General features: G+C 45.0%; 1 protein-coding gene across 1 annotated transcript in view; it reads right to left on the bottom strand.

Moving 5' to 3' along the window:
• KLHDC2 (kelch domain containing 2) overlaps positions 1-22,336 on the bottom strand; it is a 151,353-nt gene extending 129,017 nt beyond the window's left edge. Inside the window, exon 1 of the mRNA XM_078659710.1 lies at positions 22,061-22,336. Coding sequence (XP_078515836.1) covers positions 22,061-22,222 — 162 coding nt within the window. The 5' untranslated portion in view covers positions 22,223-22,336. The remainder of the gene's footprint in view (positions 1-22,060) is intronic.
• Positions 22,337-24,674: the final 2,338 nt, after the last annotated feature.

The following is a 24,674-nucleotide window of genomic DNA, read 5'->3' as shown; positions in this document are numbered from 1 at the left end:
CATTTGTAAAGCGCACAATCACCCGTAAGGGTCTCTAGGCGCTGGGGGCCGTCGGGAAGATTAAGCGAGCTATTGCCCAGAGTCACATGGTGCTGGGCTAACCTGCCGCCGGAGCCGGGGATCGAACCGTGGTCCCCAGATTCCAGCGTCAGTCGCCCTGGCCGCGGCGCCACACCTCTCCCGATATTTAGGTAGTTATCATGCAGGCTCTCTGGCCACAATTGTTTGCGCTGTTTTTTGGGGTGGGTAACGGCTAACACCTGGTTTGTTTACATATCAATTGCTGTCCATGTTGCCACCAACGTTGGAAGCTGCATATCCGTGGGGCAGTCTCCTGAGTGTGACCTCACAAGAAAGAAGCCAGGGACAAGGGTGTAAAAAGAAGCAGCTGACTTTTATGTTTAGAGATCGAGATATCTGTCCCTGAATTACCTTTTAATAATTTTGGAGGAGGATGACAATTTGTGTGGAAAGATGGTGTTGTTGCTGTCAATGATAAGTCCAAATATCCACCGGCACAAGCCGTGCCTCCACTCGTGGTTTATTTAGAACGTTTACAAAGCAGCTCACGTCACCTACATTCTGCTTTAGGTGTTTACATCTCACTTATATATACTTTTGACTTGCAGTACACAAAGTACGACAAGTAGGCTTAAATACTTGTTTAAAAATCTCAGTATTCCAATCTAATGGCAAACAATTGTTGAATACATACATGCATCGCTATAGTTGAAAGCATTTTTAGGTTTCGCTGGGGAACGGAGCGTAAGCTCCGCCTCCAGAGAAATCTGTAGTTTCTAGTAAGGGTGCCTTGAATACGCCCCTCTATTTCATTGGCTAGCTCCATAAATGGAGGCTAGCCATTGGAACAGAGAGGCGTCCGTCATGGCCGGACCAGATTTGGGGGCGTTCCCGAGAATCTTTGGCTTTTGGCTACGTCATGCTACGTCAGCCAAAAGCCGGGAACGCCCCCGAATCTGGTCCGGCCGGGTCGTGCTTGCTGCTGTCCTGCCTTCCTCCGTGTCCCTCCTCCCGCCGTCCCCCCTCCCCTCGCTGTCCTGTGCACGTTTCCAGTCTCCCTCCCACCGTCCGTGTCCTCTCCCGCCGTTCGTGTCCTCTCCCGCCCCCCCCCCCCCTGTCCTCGTAGGTGCTTGTTGTCTTGTAGTTTCACTTTAAGTAACTAAGGCCTAAAAAATTCCAGGAGGCGACCTCTAAGCTCAGTTCATTGTAAATTTGCCCTGTCACGCATCAGGCGGTGACATCCGCCAACCTTTAAATGCACTTTTGGCAGAGGCAGAGCACACACATGCCACAAGCCTGGGCTGTATCGTGTTGTGAGTTGCAAGGCACCCTTTTGCCTGGAAAGGCTTCTACCCACCAGAACTGGGGTCCCGATTGGATGATTCGTTTTGCCCGAGCACAGGAGGAGGCGTGGCCGAACCTCGCTGACCGCTCGCCTGTACTGCAGCAGGACCTGCAGCACGAGCCCTCTTCAGCTGTGAACCCTGCCACCATGAGCGCGCGCCCGGCTTTCATAGCGGCAGAAGTCGTCGAGGAGTTTTTAAGATTTCCTGAACTCATCCAGCAGCTGGAGAGAGCCCTGGCCAACTTCTCCCGTGGCGCTGAAGGGGGAGTTGTCCAGCCGCTGCGGACCATCGTTCCAGTTGCAAAGTACAGCGGGTAAGAGTGCCTTACTACTAGTGCAGAGATTCTGGGCGCTGCACCAGCCGAGAGACGGGGAGATGCGTGAACTGCCTCGTTATTTCTGCCTTAAACAGTCATGATGCTTCTGCAGTACATATGCAAGGTCAGTTAACAATGTCCTTTCACTGACCCGAACATTCCGGGACTTTGGAGTCCGTTCTTGGTAAATTAAAAAGATAAGAGATGCGTCAATGGGCAGAATGCAAATTGTCCTCCTGTAAAGCAGAGGTGGCCAAAGGCATTAGTCACATTCATAAGAGGGTGCGAGCCTCCTGGCGTCCATTTCGTAGGGTTGAGATCGGAACTCTTCACCCACATCATTAATTAAGTTATTCACACAGACATATGTTCCCCATCCTCAGAACAAATGATCTTAAAATATGTGAATATTTCTATTTATTTAATTCTTTTTTTGCAAAGATCTCACTCGTTTAGAAAGTAACTTTCACTTTGAATTCAACAGAGCCTATATATAGGCTTTTTTTATGGGCAGACGGACCCTCTCTCCTATAAACTATAGGGCGGAATGTGCGCGACCATCTGCTTTATTGTATTTTCTCAGACAACTTTGCCGACTCTGGTAAGTGCAACGAAATTGCGTGGTAATTTGTAGTCCCTGTCGGGGATGCAGAAATATTATAAAAAGGTGGTAGTTTAACCTGGAAAGCGTGTCACTTGACAGGGCTGCACAAGGCAATCCGAGTAAATCCAGGGTCTTGCTTCATCCCAAGAGTGAATAGAACCACGGCCCGGCCAGTGAAGGAATTAGCAGCTACGCATACAACAGTTAATATAAAAGAACCTATGCTCAGCTCTCACAGTTAATTCGTTGGCTCCCCCACCTCCATTGTTATTTAATTATCATTGGATTTTGAGTGACATCCTGGAACGTTCTCTCTCTCCAAACAATCCTCCTTCCTCTAACTCCTATCGCCGCTTTAAAAGAGCAGGACTGCCGTTGCCCTTTTAGAAAGAGTGTTGTCGCTGTGAGGAAGTTCGGAGAGCAGAGCATTGTGTGTTTTGGGTGTGGAGTTTAGAAGAGAGATGAGGAAGAAGTAAGTGAGAGTAAAGAGAAGAGCCCCTTTCGAAATATTAAGTGAAACATTCTTTGACGACCGGGAGTCCTTAAACAGTGGAGAAGATACGGGCTCGGATCTGTCCAATAAGACTTGTACCTGCAGAGAGAGAATGTGTGAAGTGAAGTACTAGGAAGTACATTTCCAATTATTATACTGAACGTTGCAGGCCAAGCTGGGGGCTGAGTAAGACTTACGAGTTACTGGTTGAATTCTGCTCTGCCCAGCTGTGACTATCCCTGCTCCGAGACCGCCGTTCGTAGGGTATCATCAGACAAAGGGCTTCCCTGACATCCTGTTTGTGCATTATTTTGAACCGTAACCACAGACCACAAAGTGAATTGATAGAGCTTAAAAATGAGGTGAGTACATCAACCGTTCGTGTGCAGTGCACTGGTGCCCTGTGTAAATTCACTTCCTCATTTACTTACATCTTTTTTTCACGGACTTTAATCATCCGCTTCAGATGCAGCCTGCCCTGTGTACTGAGTGGATGCTTCATACCTAGTTCCCCTATGTCAGTCACGGGAGCCCTGGAGAATGCACCCAGGCTACGTGGAGCAGAAATGACGGGGTGTTTTAACTCACAGGCGGCCTCTCTCTCCACATAAGCACACTCCAGGCAGTCCCCTCTCCTCGGTATTTGATAAAATTGAGTGCAGAGTGTGAGTGCAGAGTGCAAAGTGAGTGTGCAGAGTGCAAAGTGAGTGTGCAGAGTGCAAAGTGAGTGTGCAGAGTGCAAAGTGAGTGTGCAGAGTGCAAAGTGAGTGTGCAGAGTGCATAGTGAGTGTGCAGAGTAGTGAGTGAGCAGAGTAGTGAGTGAGCAGAGTAGTGAGTGAGCAGAGTAGTGAGTGCAGAGTGCATAGGGAGTGCAGAGTGCAGAGTGGAGAGGGAGTGCATAGGAAGTGGAGAGTGCAGAGGGAGTGGAGAGTGCAGAGGGAGTGGAGAGTGCAGAGGGAGTGGAGAGTGCAGAGGGAGTGGAGAGTGGAGAGTGCAGAGGGAGTGGAGAGTGCAGAGGGAGTGGAGAGTGCTAGAGAGTGCAGAGTGACTGCAGAGATTAAGCTAATGGCAATGTAAATGACAATGCCATTTATTTATCTGTTTTCAAAACCAACACATAAATACAAATTTTGTCATTTACAATGCCAATAACTCTAACTTTTCCAAAGGCGAAACCATTGCATTGTAAATGCTTGTTTTAAAAAGCTATTCTTTTGCCTTGGGAGAGTTTGACCGTGAGTTGTGCAGTTACTTTAGAAAACTTGAAATTTGAGCAGGAGATAATAAAGCTTTAAAGTTATCTTTAGTGATACAGCAAGTTTTTTTTAATAACTTTTACATTAGTAATTTGTCTGAAATTTGTGATGCAATTATTTTGTTACAGTTGATCCTGCACTTATGGCGTTTAGGCTGCACCAGTTATTTACAACAAACACTATTGTTGGCACAGTTCCAGGGACATGCACAAGATTGCTTTTCTAGAGCAAAGAATTAACCACCAGTTGTTCAAGTTAATATGAACTGAGATGTAAAAGGGAATCTTGCTCCCAACCTGGCGCTCATCACCAAAGAAGTGTCTGGGAAGATGTTCTATATTGCGCCTGGTTACAATTTTTGTGGCTTTTAATATTGGGTAACTTGTGAAAATTAACTTTACAGCAATTTTTTCCACAGAGGATCACTCCTTTTGCCTTGTTTTGCCTGCGCAAGCCTCCAGGGAGGCTTCTGAAAAAAGTTACAAGCACAAAACTCAGGAATGAATGCTATTTCTGCTCCTTTTGTAGTGCGCACAAAAAGAAAAAAACTGGGCTCAAAACATTGATGCCCTTTTTTCTTTAGATTTTAACCTACCAGGCATTGCAAGCTGGTGGAGAAATACATATTGGAGGCTTATCAAGAACATGCAGGGGCTTGGATTCCACCCTTTTCTTACCTTTGTTTGGCTTTCCTGTCAATCATTTGGCTGCTTCTTATCGGATACCTTTTTCCCAGTTTTGTGTTGGTACCTCGCATGAAGCATTACCTCTGTACCCATCTCTTTGGTTGACTACTATGCTTTCTGTGCACACACTTTTTTCCTTTTTGTTTAGGCGCACCATGAATGCTTGTGTTTTAGTTATCTCCCTTGTGTGTTTACCTCTCCACCTTGATTTGTCTGCCCGTGTGCTGCTCTCCCGCACCACTTGCACTTCATGCCCCAGACCTTCCAAACCCACTCCTGCAACCCTCATATAATACGGTTTAGGTCTAGCCTGGGCAGCACATGCGCTGCTGCGAGGCTTGCAGTAGTAGAGTATGGCTTTGAAGCCCCGCCCACTCTCCACTCATATTTTTAAATGGCTTGTGTCATTGTCCTTCGTAAACGCTGGCTTCAGAGTTGTTAGTAAGCTTGTTAGTCCCTCCTTGGTACCACCTTGTCCGCATTTGTTACCTCCCATACCGACTGGGACCTTTTACTGGTGTTGTTACATGGTTTGCTATATAAGTTGCTGAGCACTATTTTCTTTAATGCTCTTCCCCTATTCCACCCACAAAATTTTCAATTATTACATTGGCGGCGCGGTTCGCTTTCAGTTTAGCGGCCACGCATATTTAATTATACATTTTACAGGCAGCCGCTTTCGCATTAGCAGCTGCGCCTATTTAATTAATAGAGCAGGCTGCTTTCACTTCAGTGGCCGCTCTGCAGAACGTTTCTAAATTAATTATTTTATTTTTGCTTTGTGTGAAAGCGCACCATATGCGCTTTCACTTTAATACTGTCCATGCCCCTTTGTTTCAACATTGCTCAATGTAACCTGAATACGGCGAGCAGTGTCTAAAGAAAGGGGCGCGCCCAACATTAAAGTGCTCTCGCATGTGCAAGAGTTTAAGCTATTGGCATTAATAACAATGCCTTTTATATATGTGCTGGGTTTAAAACACATAAATAAAAGGCATTGTTATGTACAATGCTAATCGCTAAAATGGTCCCAAAAGCGAGACCTATTGCATTCAAAATGCTTGTTTTATTAAAGCACTTTCAGACAATCCATATTGGATCAGTAAAATAAAGTGTCCTTTCGTAGGCGCAAACGCATACACCTCTCTACAAAATGATGTGCCAGTGTTTATTTAATTTTTTTCAAGCCATACTGCTTAGCAGTGGAGATTCTGTACAACATTGCTAAAAAAAAACTAAAAAAACACTAGCAAAGCCAACAGGATAGATAGATGATAGATGCATTCCAATGGGAAGTAAAACTGTCCCTCTTTCTGATGCTGGCTTTCAAGTCGCTTATGACCTATCTTAATCACTTTGTAACAACTTATGGATCAGTCCAAAATAGATGTCTATCCACATATCAAAATTAAAGTAGGCTTACAAAAATTAAAACTTGTAGTTTGTTGACCGTATGCTGTCGACAAAGCAAACACAAGGAGATGATGGACGGAGCACTGAAACTTTTCAGACACTCACCCCCAGTCACAGATCTGGGTTGAATCGATCATTCTTCTTCACCTCACTTCGCCACCACCGTTCAGACACAGATAAATGCAAAACAGTCTTGACCCTGTGACTCATGGGAACAGCCCAGCCCACACTGCCAAGCCAGGTCTTCCCTGGACCAGAAACAAGCATCCTGGGACAGGTTTCGGGGTAACACTCCTCATCTGCCAAGCTAGCTTGAATCCAGTGGCAAAGTGAGCAAGGTACCCATGTCTGGGCATACCCTGACAACTTTAGGGCAGACAAAGCTAACACAAGGAGATGATGGACAGAGTGCTGAAACTTTTCAGACACTCACCCCCAGTCACAAATCTGGGTTGAATCCGTCATCGTTCTTTAGCTCAGTTCGCCATCCCAGGTCAGACCCAGCTATATGCAAATCAGCCTTGACCTTGTGCCTCATGCGAACAGTCCAGCCCAAACTGCTGTATGCAGTTGACAACAGTTTTGACTCATGCCACTGCACAAGCTGTTTTTAGCTCTGATCACAGACTAGAAAGAAGACTACCTACTATTTCACCTGGTTTACACTAGCTTGACCGGTAGCAAAGGGACCATTACAAGGTGTATGTGTTACATGAGTGTAGGAGAGTAGGGTCTGCTTCCTATGGTTACTCCCACTTTTTGCTGTGATTCTCTGGTTTTTCGACTTTAGTCTGGCTGTGGCCCTGCTAATCAGGCCCACAGCCTAGCTGTTCTCTCTTGTGAGCCCCTGTATAGTGTACCCTAGGTACCCAGGGCATAGGTGCACCCTAGGCCTACCAGGGGTTGCAGCATGTATTGTGCCACCCCTGGTTTGCCTTCCAAACTGACACCACAGGTCTGTTCACACAGCCTGGGTAAAGTGGTGTAATCACCCCTTACTTAGATATAGTATACCTGTATCTATATACCTATATAGAAACATATACACCTATAAGCCACTCCTAAGGCAGACCTCAACAATCCTGGAAGTAGAGTGCTTGGTTTTATGTGAGAGGGTGCCCTAGCATGAGCTGAGCCCCTCTGCAGCTTTCGGAACCATCTCCTTATAGCTGTTCCATGATATGGCCACACCATATACTCTTAAGTGCATTATGATCCTCGTGGTTAATGCTAACTTTGGTTTGGCTTTATCAAAACATGTTGTGTAATGTGTCAAACACCTTGGAATACTACCCCCCCCCCCTGCCAGTTCTGGCGGCGGGGGTAGCAATCCCGCTTCTAGAGGGAGAAGACATGTAGTTACTGGTAAACCTGGTTAAAGTTAAACAGAGCCTCAGCATCACAAAATGGATGCTGCTGCCACAGACACGAGTCTGCCCTCCTGCTGGACGAAACTCCGGCAGGGGAGGCCTGGACAATAGGTTTCCTGTCCAGGGAGGTGCTGGCACCTCCCAAGACAGGCTTTAGTGTATTGGGGCAGGGAGGGCTGCATTCAGTGAATGCTTTCCAGACACTGCCTGGGGCACCCAAGGTGCTCCATGCATTTCCCAGTTCAAACCGGTTGCTGGGGCACTCTGCCAAAGCTCTGACGCGAAACTGGACAAAGGGAAAGGGGTGTAACCACCCCCTTCCCAGGTCCACCCATAGGAGGGACCTTAAAAGTAGTCCAGCCCCTACATTTAGTATAAGTATAGGAACCCAGTCCCTAGGACTTTAGATTACCCTGGACGAAACTCTGAAACATATATCCTACACCTTCGACATTCCATTTCGACTGGAAGACGGAAGGTATCTCCCTTGTGGTTAAGGAGTGACCACAATGTTCAAACAGGCACCAACAACAACGTTGCCGGTCTGCATTTTCGAGGCCCTCGCCGGATACCGAAGAATCTGCGACACAGGACACAGACTTCCAGACATCTCTGACCCCGACCTTCGCTCACAGCAAAGCTGAGACCCGTGGCGGACACGAGAGACGTGGGACCGGAACTCCTGGACATCCTGCATTTTGCAAGCTGCACCTACTTCACGAGGTATCTCGCAGTTGTGCATTGGGGTGCTTGAAGCCCCAGACCCGAGCACCATTTGCACCGAAGCTCAGAAGCCCCCACTCCATGAGTGTCCCGTGGGCCCCGCTTTTGCATTTCAGCTCAACGCGTCTTTGCAGTTCCTTGCCCGTTGGCTAGTGAGCCCCCAGAAGACTTTTCTTTGAATCTAACTTGCTTTCCTGGTTGCGCCAGGCTTGCTCCAACTTCCCTGCAAAGGGGAAGTTCCGATCAAACTCTTGACACCCAAATAGGAATTCTAAAATTCCTAGTAGAAGAAAAAAGGAAAAAAGACCACTCTGAGTCAATAAAAACACAAGAAACGCCAGTAACCATTCAAGAGGTAATAAGTAACAACAATACCACCAACACGCTGAAAGTCCAGGGAAAAAGTGAAATCGGTACTCAAACGAGAAGAATATCATCTAAGGGAACTCGGAATAACCAGCAGGAAACAACAATATATTCCCTAAAGAAACTCTTCAGAGAAGATCCAATTAATACTCAAAACCAATATCCTATTTTTACTAATACCAAAAATAAACCGGTAACGTCCAAACCGGTGACTGATCAAGGAATGAAGGCTAATATTATCTTCGATGCCGAACAAGTGAAGAACATAGGAAAAACTAACAAGAACCAAGAAGGAGCTGGGAAAAAAAGAGGAAAGCCGCAACGAAGAATCAAAAAGAAGAAAGCGCATAGGCTCAAATTTCAGAAAGTTATAATCCATCCCGCATCCCAGCACGACCAAGAAGAAAGTATGAAAACACAGACTCCCATAAAGGGAATAAACAGAAACATGGTTATAAACGCAGACAATAAAACTCTTCAACAAAACACTACCTTAAACCCTAAAGCCGAAGTATTTCACCACAACCCAACAATTATAGAGCTAAGGGAGCGCTATAAAGGGCTAGAAGACCATGACAAAAATGCCCCACCCGGGGAAGAAACATCGTCAAAATACTTACAAATAACAGAGCTCTTTCACACAGACAATGTCCCACTAAATCGAGGCAGAATCGTTAACCTTCTCCAATGTATCATTCCACTACAAACCATAACAAGAAAAGAAATCGATCTAGTAATATTCCCAGACAAAGAAAATACCAAAATAGCGGTGGTAGTATTTTGGTCATCGGTGTTACCAGGGATCATCTTAAGAGAACAGGAGACCCTACACAAATGTGGCTATGACTTGATCCCAGTACAGGAAATCACAGTTAATAATCCAAAAAAATTGGCTCAGTGGACCTTTGTGGAAAAATCCCCATATTCAAAATAAAATTATCTACAGCACCGAAGACTCAGCAGCAAATTTAAATTTAAATCAAAATTTAAAGATTTCAGTGAAGAATGGAGAAAGAGAAGTTTGGAGCAATGACGCAGAAGCAAAGGAAGCAGCAAAAACGCTCCAGTCATGGTCATGGATCGCTGAATCATTGAACGGCAGGAAAAATGCGAAGTTTACGACTCATACCGTTTAACAACGGCCTTTCGATAACATCATGGAACATGGCAGGTGAAACTACAGACAAAATGATGGGAGCCACAAAAAAAATCGACCGGACATACTGGCATTGCAGGAAACCTGGTCAACAAAACCTTTTAACCAGGACGGATACTTTGTTTATGACACCCCTGCACAGGAAGCCAAACGGGGACACGTTAAAGGAGGGATAGCTATCCTATTAAGGGATGACTATCTCTGGGCCCAAGAGATCGTTGACACAAAATCTAATCAATTCCAGTGTATAAAGATCAGGTTGGAGACTCACCCCTCAGACCCACAAAAAGGTCTATTTCTTTTCAACGTATACGTTCCCCCCGGATCAAAGAATGACGTCCAATTTGAGGAAATCTTTGACGCCATTCAGCAAATAATTGAAACTCAATCCCACTTGCCATACCTGATCATGGGCGACCTCAATGGCAAAATATCAAACACCGAAATATCTAATTGGGCGAACTGGTACAAAGATGAAGCCCTAGAAATTCCGGTGCCGACATTTCCGATCAGAAGCAGGGCTGACAAAAGGGGGAAAATGCTATTAGCGTCACTCCCAATACTAAATGGAACCATCTTAAACGGGAACGTGGAAGGTGACATCCCTGCATCCCACACAAGACGGGGAAACAGAACTTTCTCAATTCTAGATTATATGATTTGTAGTTTGGAGTCGTTCGAGTCCGCTTCAAATCTCCGCATCGATTTTACTGAAGAGAGTGACCACGCAATCTTGTCATTACATACGCAATGGAAAATAAGAACCTGCCTACCTAGTCATATCATGTTTAAACATAGCAAAATAGAGGTAAAAATAAATCAAAGGCGGATCTATTGGAACTCAATCATGTTAGATAAAATAACCACCTTAATCGACACAAACCATCTTTTATCCATAGAATACTCCGCTGACCCAATAACAAACTTTGAATCCATCATCAAGAAATTAAACCAAGTCTTTCAAAATAAGCTACAACAAGCAGCACCAGTAATGAATATAAATAAAAATAAAACTTTGAATTCATCAATCGCAAAAAGATTAAATAAACTTATTAGAGCACAATACGTGGATCGTTCAATCTCAAGACAGGCAGAAATTAACAAGCTGAAAAATCAACTCAAGCGAGAAAAGCGTCGTCTAAAAAGAATAATGCAGGACAAAAACTGGGTCGACCTACAAATTGCGGCAAAGCAGCGCAACCAACGATCCTACTGGTCATTAATCGCAAAGAATACCGGTACAAAAAAGGTCCTGCAAGCCATCCCAGTTCCCCCTCAAGAATGGGAAAACTACCTGACAGACTTGTATAGAGTAAATACGAGTAATGAAGAGGCCGATAACACTGGGAATGAAAGCGAAGGAAATAACGCTCCGATAGGAACCACTTCCCCGTTTTCAATAGAAATGCACATCCGAAAGGCAAGATCTACAGGAGCCACCGGCCCAGACCAAATACCAATCAAGGTCCTACAGGCAGACCCCAAGGGTTGGAGTAAGATGCTCTCTCCCCTTTTTAACTTCATCTTAAAAACAGGATCAGTTCCAAAATCCTGGAAGGGGAGTATCATAATACCGATTTTTAAAAAAGGATCAAGACATCAGGCTGGTAATTATCGCCAAATAGCATTACTAGATGCCACGGGAAAAATCTTCGCCGCCGAAGTATTGGACCAACTTAAAAATTGGGCATTTTCTCAGGACCTAATTCCCTTATATCAGGCCGGCTTCAGACCAAAACACTCGGTCGTCGGTAACATCGGGATATTACAAACAATCCTCGACAAATACGTTGTAGGAAAATCCCAGCCGGTATATGCAGCATTCATTGATTTTTCAACTGCATTTGACCGAGTTAATAGACCATCTCTCTGGAAAAAACTGAGGAAGTTGAAAATCCCAGAACAATTATTACAAATTATAATCACACTACATTCGCGCACGTGGTGTCAAGTGCAAATGGGGTGTGAAAAGGGCCTGACCAACATAATTCCAACAGCAAATGGACTCAAGCAGGGGTGTCTCCTAGCCCCCTTGTTATTCTCACTATATCTTAGTGATTTGCCTCAGCACCTGCAACAAGTACCAAGTCTGCCTCCAAAAATCGCAGCTCAAAATGTTCACGCCCTCCTATATGCAGACGACATCGTAATGCTAGATCTCACGCCCTTTGGTCTGCAAAGACTCCTAGACTCTTTGAACAAATATACCCAGGAAAACTTCTTAATCCCAGATCTGACCAAGACAAAAATAGTTTCCTTCTCAGGAAGAAAAAGAAGCACCAAATTTCGCTGGAGACTCGGCGGTGGAAAAATAGAAGAGACTGAGGAATACACCTACTTGGGCAGGATTTTCACAAAGACCTTAAAAAACAATCTACAGGTTAACAACCTGACCAGGAAATCCGAGGTGCACGCCGGAGCCCTTCAAAGATTATATGCGGCCTCAGGTAACCGACACCTCTCATCCCTTCTTAAAGTATATAGCACAAAGATACCTCCAGTTTTATCATTTGCTCTGGAATATATTCCAATAAAACAGTGGTCATTCTTGGACCAAAAAGAAGGGAAGATACTGAGGAAAATGCTGAAGGTATCACAATCCACCCCGGTGCAAGCTCTTCGTCTTGAATTTTCAATCACGAGTTCCTATTCAAGAGCTATCGCAAATGTCATCAGGTGGGCATATAACCTGCTGCACGCAAAGGATGGAACCCTCCGTTCTCTACTTAAAGCCGAGACCTTCGACTGTGATGCTTCGAAACAAGTATTCTTCAGCAACATGTCCACTGCATTCAAACTGGCTGAGATAAATGCAAATCTGTTGCTTACCTGGACCCCATCACAACTAAAACTCTTTTTAAAATGTTTTACTCCCAGACTCAGTTACGATCTCGACTTTTCACACTGCGCCAAGTTGACTCTGTATAAAAGCTTTGCAGAAACAATCGCACCCAAGCAAGCACAACAATACATAGCTTTTAATCTCTCGCATGGCGCTAGGAGATCAATTACCCTGTTACGACTCAGCACTCTACCAGTGCTATCTCTAACATCAAGTTGGCACTCAAATGGATCCTCATTATGTAACCTCTGCCACGGAGGGGAGCAGGACGTAGAACATCTCTTATTCGCATGCCCTAATCAAAAAGTAGTGACAGCTAGGACAAAACATCTGTATCCTATATACATTAATTGCCGTATTACTACAGTAAAGGACTTGATCACTGTATGCAAATTTCCCCCCAACGAATTTGTTTGTTATAATTTTTATAAATTTTTAAAACCTTTTTTAGCTTTGTACTAACATGTAAAATTTTAAAAAGAACTTGTAACTGATTTTTATCGTATAACATTTGTGGTCCTCAGTAGAGTACCAAAACAAATAAAATAAACTTGAAACTTGGGAAGTTCCTCAGACCTTGCTGGTCTGCACCGAAGCCCATCTCAACTTCCTGCGTGGGTTGCGTTTGCCAAGGCTTGTAGGGTCCAATCCGGATACCGACACCTCAGTCAACTAGATTCTTCATGGGACAGCACAAATCCAGCTCCTGGTCGTCATCGGCGCCTCCTGGTCCTCGTGGCTGAAGAGACAAGCTTCACCTCCTCACCTGAAATCACCCTACATCTGGTGGCATCCTCCTATCGCCGCCCTGGTCACTGGCAAGTGCCCCAGACTCTGTCCCTTCTGCTTTCAGGTTCTACAGATCTTCGATTAACCCCTGGATCCACCCGGACACTTTTACTCTGGTCGCCTGCAGCACTTCTTTGCAGAACTCCATTGAATTCGACGACGAAACCCGACACCAAAAGAGACCTATGCACCCAGCTTCCGTGGGTGAGGTAACACGAGTACTCTGGTAGTCTTGCGGGTATTGGCCCTCCTAGTGTATAAGTCCAAAAGCGTTCCATTGTAGTTTATTTAGAAGTGTCCTTAAATTGTAAATTTATAACTTGTTCGTTTCCCATAGAAAGTCAATGGTAACCCGTGGCTGTGTTTAGTCACTGCACGCGTCTCCCGTGGGCCTCCTACAGCCAAACCTTTGGTAGTTTAGAGTATCCCCAGCGATTCCACAGGCCCCAGGCCTGCTTTCTAATTCTCACGTGGTTCTCATACCACTATTTTAGTATATGGTTTGTGAGGCCACAAGGGCAAAACGTATACTGTGCAACTTATTGTATGCCAATTAAGTAACTTGTATTGTACTTTTACATCTGACCTCATAAAGAGTGCAGAGGGGTTGTATTTAGAATAAATACATATATATTTGATATATACCTTGTGTGGTGTGCGTTCATTTGGTACTCAAGGCATTATAATTGGTAAAACTCGCTTAATTCGCTCTCTGAAGTCTTAGCCTGAAGACTGCTTGCCACTGCTACCCCTAGGATAGCTTTCTATAAGGTTGACTTTACAACCACCTTCAATAAGGGTCGATTAGACTGGTGCAAGGTGCCCACTAGAACTAGTGGACATCATATGCCAGGCTAACTTCTCACAATGAGCACCTTTGTTGGCAGGAGTAGGCTGGGCTGCTATCTGTTACTATTGTGTACAGTTAATTCTCTGAATCCTTCTCCTTTTTGGGTTTTGCCTGCACAGCACTTGCACTGTGCTTGTGAAATCCAATGGGAATGTAAATCCTAAAAGGGGCTAACATCTCGCCCCCTTGCTTTTCATTGGTTCCTGTACTTGCCACTTACTTTTCCTCTGTCTCTATTGGCTGGAGCAAACTATTTCCTGTTGTTCCTTGTGTCTTTCACTTATCAGTCTCCTGTGGCTCAAGTAATGTATTCATCTGCTTGGAGTGACTTTTTTTCTTTAAAAGATTTTGCATGCACAGCGCTTGCCCTGTGTTTGTTTTTTACTTCCTGCTGAGTGCATGGCTCTCAACAATTTATCTCCATCCCTCATCTTGCCACTACAGCCCTTTTCCCATGCTCCACTTCAATTACAATCATCTCGACACATCCCCGTCTCGGGCCTCATGACACTGCCATATTATCGGAATTTGGCACTCTTGTGACCCCTTAGTATTCCATCTTAATGTGACTTCCACATAAGAAGTCTATTATCCATGTAAATCTGTAAATATGCAAGATATTATAAATAGGCTACACAGATATTTGTTTTAAAACAGATGTGCACTGGAGGGTCACTGATGGAGGTGGGGGAACTAACAAATTTATAAGGAAAGCCCGGCCAGAGGTCCTGAAAATAGAGAAGGTGAGTCTGTGCACAAGCTGAGCCCTGAAAATAGTTGGAATCTGAATCATGCAACAAATATTTTTACAAGTTTTAAAAAAAGGTATTTCTTTGACATGCACAAGATTTTCACCTTAATACATAAGATTATTCTTGTACAGTGCACACCCTGAACTCAAGTACTGGAAGGCGCTCTCAAATGTGATAAAGAAAAAGGAGGCTCTCTAAAATAAAATATTCACCTACGATCACACAATTAGGTCAAGCTTGGATTGTTTCTACATTTTCAGGTTTCACATTATGCAATACACTGGTTTGATGGCTACCTCTTTTTCTTGCTTTTTAACACAAGCTGTTTATGCTTTGTTTTTATACTTTATATAGTTATGCCAAATGTTTATGCTTTATTTATATTCCATTTTTAGTTTGAGCCTAGAGTCAGCGCGCATGCGCAGCTGTATAAGAGACTTGTAGTGTACTATGGAACAGAAGCCCCACCCTCTCTCTGCCCATATTTCTCATTATACTTCATAAATGCTGGCTTCTGATTCATAAATAGGCTTGTTGGTCCCTCCTTAGTACCGCCTTTTCTTCATTTGTAACCTCCCAAGGCGACTGACCGTTTTACTTCGGTTGTTACACGGTAGGTGTTATTTAGTCTTGTAAGAACTATTTTTTGCTTTGCCTCTGCTCGTGTACCAGCAAGGGGGCTGCTTCATGGACGCCGCATTGCACGTTTTGGATTTTCATTAGTCGGTCAAATGCAGCATGTCTAATGCTGTTTTCTGTATTTATGAACGGCGCTGCTTTGACTTCAAGTACTATCCTTTATTTATTTAAGAAAGAGCACGCAATTGCCCCTCCGCCTATCTCCTCAGAGCCGGCATGAGTAAACTGGGTACTGGCAGAAGAGGTTTGCAATGATAGAATTTTGTTTAAAGCGCTTCCTACATATTGCAGCTTATTTTGTTTTTTTAAACAAATTGTATTCATTTTCTCCAATTACAGTACATGCGAATAGAAAATTCGAGTGATCGTTATCTGCTTAGTAGGATAACACATATATCATGGTGGTTATATAAATCGCATACAATTACTTCATAACTTAACCGTGTGCCACCTTGGTAATCTCGTCTAATTTGGGACCCGGCTGTACGGCCTGCCTCCTAATATGGCATCTCTTCCCATATAATGCAGCTTTATAGAGCTGTAATAACACTGATATCAAAGGAGGCATCCACGTGCCTTTGTAGTGCTTCTTGTCAGCGATATAGCAACCTCCACTCAGCACAGAGAGCAGGCAAAATCCGGCGGTGTCAAGCGGCTACCATCAGGTGAGGGTCTGGAGGTGTGACTTCCGCTGCCGCCTTTCCCACTCGACAGCCGTCTTTCCCCCACCACTGCCGTACCCTTGAGCACTGGTGGGCTCTTCACCACCACTAGAGATGTTGGGCGACGGTAAGACGTTGTTGTTGTGACTCAAGGCACACTGCAGTCACTATCTGTGGAGTGGAGACTTTGCTCTTCACTCTGCTGCCCGACGGGAAGGGCAGGGCCAAGAGACTTGCTTGGCACATCCGCGTGCACTACTGCTGTGTCCCTGAGTGCGTGTGATCTCGGTCAGGGGATGGGGCTCTTGTGGCTTGCTGTTGCGAAGAAGGGCTCTACTGTTCAGCCCATTCTACCGGTTGACCCTTACCTCCCCTTTGCCTAAAGAACCCAGAATGCCCCATGCTGCGGCATGTGTGTGGCTGCTGTAAAAAGCCAATGTTGCCCCTATTGGTCTCTGCCAGATGGTGTGATATGCAGAGGCAACAGAGTCCGAAGGGGCTGCAGTTCCACTGCGTGTTCAACCATGCTGCTCTTCATCCGCTCCTCTTTACAGAGGACACAGGCTGTTGACCATTGTTGCACACCATTCTCTAAGGAACTTACCTAATCGTCCAGACTGTTCTTGCCTTTGCTGCGTTCTCTCACTTGTTGCAGCAGCGATGCGTGCACCATCTTAATGATCATACCTGCCAGCTGATAGCGAGGTTCCACTGTCACATTGCACATGGTGTTGGAGCTAGGCGCTATATGGAGCATTGTGTGGGGGTGGCCATCTCCAATAATGGCACATGTGCTGCAGAATTATTATTAAAATTAGACTACTTGGGACCGAACATCTCCGTAGGGTAAATAATGCTGCATCACGCCCCCCTTTTAAATTTTGCTGGAGGTATAGCAAAAGCAGGCCTAGTGATGTTCATTCTAACGCTTAGGAGCTAGGCAATTAACTTCGGGAAGGTCTACTAAAGCGTCACAAAGGTGTTGCAGAAAAGTCCTGATCTTAACAGCAAATGAACAGGCAGAGTTGCATTTAAGAAGCAGCTGTCTGCTGTTGATGGATGTTATATTTTTCCTTTGAGGAAGGGCTGGAAGACGGAAACAAACACTGTGTTCAGTTCCTAATCTGATACTGCTCCGCCTAGGATTCGCTCCCAGTGAACTAAATCTTCTGTACAAAAAACATAAACCATATTTTAGATACTTTGATAGTGGAGAAATCTCTTAAGGTCGCAGGGCCTGTAAAAGCTGCATATGTTCAAATCGAGGAGGGGTTAAGACGAGGTGTTGTTCATGTCAAGACATTCTTTGATCACCAGGCATTCAGGGCTCATCTGAAAGTGGGAGATTCTGTTATATTCCATAGGCGCTGCTGAAGATCTTTCACGACGGTGGGCCCTGGTCAAATGCCATCGTCTTGTTTGGGTATTCATGTGAAATTAGGAACAGTTACTTTGTTGAAGACAATGCCTTACATTTGATCTGTGGTGCCACTTTTAAAAACTTTAAAAGTAGTTGGTGGCTAGACCTTTTTCCACGCTTGCACAAAGACTAGTAATCAGAGTCACTCAGTCTCTTTTGGCACGTTGCTAGATCATAATCTGGACCAAATATTCTGACTGAAAACCGTATGTATGCCTGCACAATTTGGTGGAACCTGCAGTTTTGTGAAGAGTTGTCCCAACTTTTCCTAGTGTAAATCCGAGGGTGTGCGCGGCTTTCCTTCGGCACAGCAAGTACTCTGGTGATTTGGTCTGATCTCGGGTAAAACACACTCTCTTCGTGGGAAAAATAAAAGGTTTTCATTCCCTTTTTACCTTAATGTTAACATCTTTACATTACAAAAGCAATAAACCAATAACACACATACCCTTCTTTTCTAACAGTATATTCTAACTGTACAAACACAACCTCTTTACCCGTCTACAAACTTATCTCCCATCTCTCTCTCTCACAAACACACACACACCCACGCACACTACTACTCTCTCTACTATTATTTTGCCAATTCATACACAAACTACGCCACACTCTCAAATTCATATCAAATATTCAATAAATCTCTCAACACTAACTAAACTCGAAACACAATTTCAAAACACAAATGCACTAAACGCCACACAATTCTAGCACACAACAAACAATAAAAACAAAATATTGCTTCTAGCATCTACACCTCACATACCCACCATCCCCTCAAAATCCATCTCTACTCTACAAACTATCTACTGACACATGCTACATTACCATAAATACTAAAAGTATTTACAAATGCATCTCTCATCTCCAACACCCTCTAATCAACACATACACTACTCACTCACTCTCAACACTATCTCGCACTGACACACTAATACATAATTTCTCAGATTCGTTCAATTCACGTCTATCAGCACATTTTTATACATCAAAAGAATTCTAAAAATTAGCAACACTAACACACACTACCATCCTCTGCTTACGGTGTCTTCTAACTACACAAACACAGCCTCTTTATAAGTCTTCAACATTCTCTATCCTGCTTTCGCTCAAACTTTTTCACCTAATCCCTCCAGTGTTCATTCACCACATCATACACATACTACCAATCCCTCTCCATATTACTTTCAATATATTCTATACACAGCTCACCAAAATCTGTTTACCATACCACATAATTCCAAAACTCAAAAACCCTAAACACCATACAAATCCACTCCACACAATACCACAACTAACAATTCCAATGCAAAACACATAATACCACTACAAAAATACATACGTTACGCTACAAACAACTAAACGTTAAAAAAATATATCATTTGCAATATCGATAGCTCTAACTTTCAGAAATGCCAGACCAATTGCATTGTAAATGCTTGTTAGTTATTGGCTCATTATGGTACAACGCTAGGTGGCAGGCAGAAGCCACATTAAAGATCGGCTTGTTTTGGGGCATGAGGTACAAGGTGGCCTACAGTCGAGTCAGAGTCATGCCTCTTGCTCGAGTCTTAACTGACTTGGCCTTCTGCAGTCACTGACACTCATGAAAGGTACCTCGAAGCTATGGTGACTAGATATTACAAGCATTTACAATGAAATAGGTCTCGCAATGATATTGTTTTGAGCTATTGGCATTGAAAGTGTTGTTTTTTTTCCTTCGTAAGCATTAATCAAGTAATAGAGTTGTAAATGAGAATGTCTTTTACCTCCTGTTGACCCCGCAAAGCTCATCAGCATGTGCCCATCACTGTTTGCTGCGCTCCCAACAAATCCAGAATGGACATCTGTTTCTGCCAGTCGAGCTATTTCACGAATCTTTCTTAAAAGGCATTAAGATTCTATTTTAAGTGCGCGTTTACTTTATATTTGGACCAGTGGCTGAGCTATCAATAGTGCAGAGCGGAGGAGGCAATGAGGTGCGCACCTCATCCAAATAATAGCAGTTTTTTGTTATGTTATATGTTCTACTGCCAAACAATGGTTTCAGGACATTTTCTGTGCTTACGGTAGAACCCATGACATACTCGCTGTGCCGCGGGAACCAGTCACCGTGCCCTGCCCCTTATTTGCAGTTAAATTGCTCCCCCAATGTCTTGCTTGTGCCTCTGGCACCTGACACCCTTTCCTTTGACGGGTCCCCCCTCTTCTCACGAGTAAATGCAGCGGTTTAAGAACATTTGTCACATTAACTACTAGGGGAGAGGCCGCAGCCGTGTATGCAGTTTCAGAATCAGGACACGCTTATGTGCCCCAGAGGATGAGCGGTGTGTGCCAAGCACTGGGAGTGGGATGGAGAGTGCAGGGGCGGGTTAAGTCCTGCGCAGCGCTGAAAACAAGTGTCCGCTTCATCCAGGAGCAGCTCCTCGTGAAACCTGGCTGCTCGCGCTGGCCTGGAGAGCTGGCTTAGTTTGGAAACGCACTCTGTGTCAATTTCTGTGAGAATCCAGATGGAGCCAGTCAGTAGAGCCTCTTTCCGAAACCGAGTCACACGTCACAGGGTGACGGTGCAGAAAATGTGAAGTATACCTAACTGGAAGCTTCCATGAGAACCCCACTTCCAAAAAATATGAACTTGTACATGTTCCTCCTGCCCGTCAACAGCCACAACACACAATGGCGTAACACAAAACCATGCAAAATATGGCGAGGGGTTCCTTACGCTTCCATGTTTCACAAATACAGGCCTGGGGCGAATGTGATCCTCTGAGGCCCCCTATTCATAACCCAGGGGCTACAGGGGCCTCATTTCTCCCCTAACAACAAGAGCAACCTGCAGGGACAGTGGCACTTCTGGTGCGATGCGGCACATAGTCTCCCACTCCCCGTGTATTAAATGACGCAGCAAATGTTTTGACACTTAAAAAGGTTAATGAGAGGAAGGGTAGAGAATACAAACACGCTGCACAATGTGGAGGAATGAAGCACGGGAGGGCGGGGTGGTGCGGCGTGAGGCGAAAATGTATCCATTCCCTTTGCTCTTCCAGCTCATCTGAATATGAATGCGTGTTCCTCTCAGTGCGGTGGCATGCATGTGAATAAGTGGGTTTATTAATGAAGGGGTTCCATTGCCCCTTCTCCTGGGCAGCTGTACCAGAGGAGGGCAGGCATGCCAGAGCTAAAAAGGCAAAGAATAAAACATTAAAGTTCTACAGTCTCAGATGTTCCCACGCCACACGTACCTAAACACGCCACGGAGGGACAGGAATTTGTGGGTTTCGCCCACTGTGAACCCAGACACAGAGACACTTGGATTTAGCGGGCATGTTCGGGTCATAAAGGGAGCTGCCGTGGGCACGAGCAAGCAAATTGGAAAATAATGCAAATTATCAAATGTCAACAGGCTTGTATCGCAGGTGCTGTACCATCGTCCGATATATGTTAAGATGTATGAATGTACTTCGCGGGTAGAGTAATAAACACCCAGTTCAACAGGCTGCGCGTAAACTATGTGCATTTTCCAGGAGACACATGGCGTTATAATTAATGTCCCACATTCCGTAACACGACACCTACGCCATATCTTACATAACGACCCACTACACGAGTCTGCAGGCATTTAAAACAAGCGCTCGACATTGTGGGAAGGTAGCCGCTTGTTTAAATTTGCATCGCTCTTTCACTTTAACCCCTTCGATGCTGATGACGGCCCCCAGCCGTCATGCATCACGGGGCTCGTGTGCTGATGACGGCTGGGGGCCGTCATTAACCCGCCCACTCGCGATTCTGCCGCACAGGCGCAGAATCGCGGCCGCTCCCAAGGAGTTAAGTGAAATCCCGATGCAAAAATAAACACGTGGCTGATGTTGAGATAAGAAATTACTTCACGACAGCCGTGAAGCAGACGAGCCAGTCCGATGGGCCGGACGAAAGGGAGAAAGGGCAGTGGCCAAAAAGCATCATTTTCAATGGGAAGGCAGCGTTTAGCTAAACGCTGACGCGACCCAATGAAAATGATGGGCAGAGCTTCAAGTCCTCTTCTGAAATCTCCTCTCATAGATCTCGCCAAGCGAGCAGCGCATGCGCTACAACGCCAGGTGAGACCTAAAAACCCAAAACCGGGACATTCCATATAGATCCAGTAGCACAACTGTGTATCCATATAGGGGTACAGAATCACCTAGCTGACAGCGCTCACAAAACAGAAAACACAATGAAGCACTAATGCACTACATGAAACTCTCTCACACACAGTACATCATCTGTGTTTACTGTTAACTAAAATGCTTTCTGACAGGTGTTGCTAATTCACCAGCAAGACATGCTCTGTGGGTAGAGCCGCGTTCTTACAAAGTTCACCTTATATCCTCCCCACACAAACATGCGCTGTCCGTCGGTCACGGCGACATGGCCACTGCGCTCCGCGGGGCCCGAGCACTGGACCTCCTGGGCAGGTGGCAGGTATGCTTCTGCCTCCTCCTCTTCATCTTCCTCCAGTAGCTCCTCGTTATCGTCTGCCATCACGGCGCGTAGAGTATGCCTAGAGTAGGGGGAGGCCCATCACCATTTGCAAGATCTTCTTGGGACACCTAGCCTAGGTTCACAGACTTCCACTGTCACCGACGACTCGTTGATCTGCAATAATAACACAGACAGAATGGTAATCGACATGGAAAAGGGACACGTTTGTAAACACTCCGCGAAAGCAGCTTCGTGTAGACTAGATGGCCATCTTTGAATGGCACAACGGCCACAGAATGAGAACGGAAAGGATCACTTAAACTATGAAACAGAATATAATATAATGATTGTCTTGATCTATATTAAGGAAACGGAACGCTCTTAACGAGTCAAGAATATTTACAACACGAAACATATAATTAAAAGGGTGCTTTGTTTCTTTCTCACATACAAAATACAGAATCGATGAGTATATACATGTTTTAATTAGATGCGTTTTTATAGAGCGGTTCATATTTAGACTCCTGCTACATACAGCAATTGCATCCTCATAAAGGCAGCACCGTGGTATCGCACTCTCACATTGTTACCTCATTGCGTCATAATGTGAGCTATTAACGTTGTAATGTCGTGGGTGCCGACCCTCTACCCTGCTAGGCAAGGGTTACTATTTCCCTTAGTCCATCCATAGCTGCCAAGTTTTCAGATTGCTATGTGTGACATTTTTATAATTTCAGTGTAATTATGAGTGACATTTCAACGACTATGAGTGACAATTTCTCACGAGCAAAAATCAAGCAACGAAACATATAGAGAAATATATAAATATCAGAAATTACACCCATTTGAGCAACAAGAAACTATAAGAAGTAATTGAACTAAAGTGCACTAACAGGGGCCTGCGAACAGCGCTGGTGAGCTGCTTGGCCAATCAGTGCGCCGCGCTGAGTGGTGGCCTGAGTAAAAGCAACCATGAAACTTAAAAGTAAACCAAACATAGGCAAACGGTCGACTTACAATGTGTGTAGAGATAAGCTCCAATGTGGAAACCAGCAGATTCACACCATGTGCCAATGTTGGCAGCTTAGCCCCCCATTACACCATCCCTAAAACAAACAAAGTTACCCACCAAGCAAACTGATAGCAAATTTGTGGTAACACAGGTGGAAACAATCCTTTTAAACATGTGGCGCAGTTCATCTACAAACACATGACCACAAATTGTGCCAAGAAATACGTGACCCTCTGCAGTGAATCATATTGTGCTCACTCCCCATGCCTATGTGAAAATGATACCAAGCACTTCTCAGTCAATTATGCAAATGAATAGTGATAATCACAATTGTAAAAAGCACACAATGCTGCCTAAATTAACAATAAACTATGACCTTAAACCCGATGATGCAGTCCAGACAAAAGTTTCCATGCACCCGGTCATTGAAATCAAAATGAAAAAGAAAAATTATCCAATGCTCCATGATTCGCCATTTGCTGCTTAAAGGGGACTCCTGCGTGCACAGTTAGAACTCGATATTTCCAGGAGGCCTCCGATGTGATGTAATATGTAACTGCTATTTTAAAGTCTCAGGGTGCAACATAACCAGGCCGGACAAAATAATATCTAAATGAATGCATGATGGTTGCACTCCATTATTTTCAAAAACTTTTCTTTAGATGATCGAGGGCATGAATTTCAGAAGCGGGACCCCAGCGTGACTGGATAATGTGTGCCTCTTTTAACCAACGTGCGAACGTCTTGGCAGGTGAATGCTGCGAGTGTGGGTGGCCCTGGGCCATACACGACTTCAAATTAAAACTAAAACCCACGGCTGTCTCCTACCTCAGTGTCTTGTCCAGCAAAGTCTGAGTGCGACTCCAGCTCGCAAGTGAAGAAAAAGTACTGCTCTGCCAGAGACGGGCGCGCTCTGAAAAACAAAGCTGCCGCCAGGCTCCTGACTGGCTGCCTTGCTGCCTGGGGTGCCAATCACCCTGCACGTGATCACAGGGAAGCGCGCCTTAATAGAAAACAACGACGATGAGCTGCGAAAGACATCTTGGTGTGTTTATTAGTGATTCACCAGGCTGTCCTGCCAGCTCTCGAGTGCACCATTCATCAATCTATTCTAGCTCCACAGTCGGTGGAGAGTAAGCGCGCTCCCAGGTTGAGGCCACAGGCGAGTGCACAGCGCGTGGAGCCTACCGGGGGACTGCGAGGACCAGCAGCCTCAGCTTCACACAGCTGGTGCCTCTTCCCCCGGCGGCCACGCCCCCAACCTCCCTCTACTTTGCTGGCCACAGCTCCACCGCGACGCGGGACGCGCGCGGGATGGAGCACGGGGCGAAGACCGGGCAAAGAGCGGGCCGTTTGAGGCCGTTCGAGAACGTGAGAGTCCGGTCCGGGCCCTCCCTCTAAGCTCTTGCGGTCTTCAAATTACAGGTACTTACCATCTCCCTGAAGTTAGCTACGATCCACCTTTACCAACAAGAAACCTTCGCATATCCCACCTACAGA

Source organism: Lissotriton helveticus, chromosome 9 (genome assembly GCF_964261635.1).
Source record: "Lissotriton helveticus chromosome 9, aLisHel1.1, whole genome shotgun sequence".
NCBI classification, from domain to species: domain Eukaryota; kingdom Metazoa; phylum Chordata; class Amphibia; order Caudata; family Salamandridae; genus Lissotriton; species Lissotriton helveticus.
The sequence above is the reverse complement of the archived record's forward strand: the minus strand, read 5'-3'. Positions and strand labels throughout refer to the sequence as shown.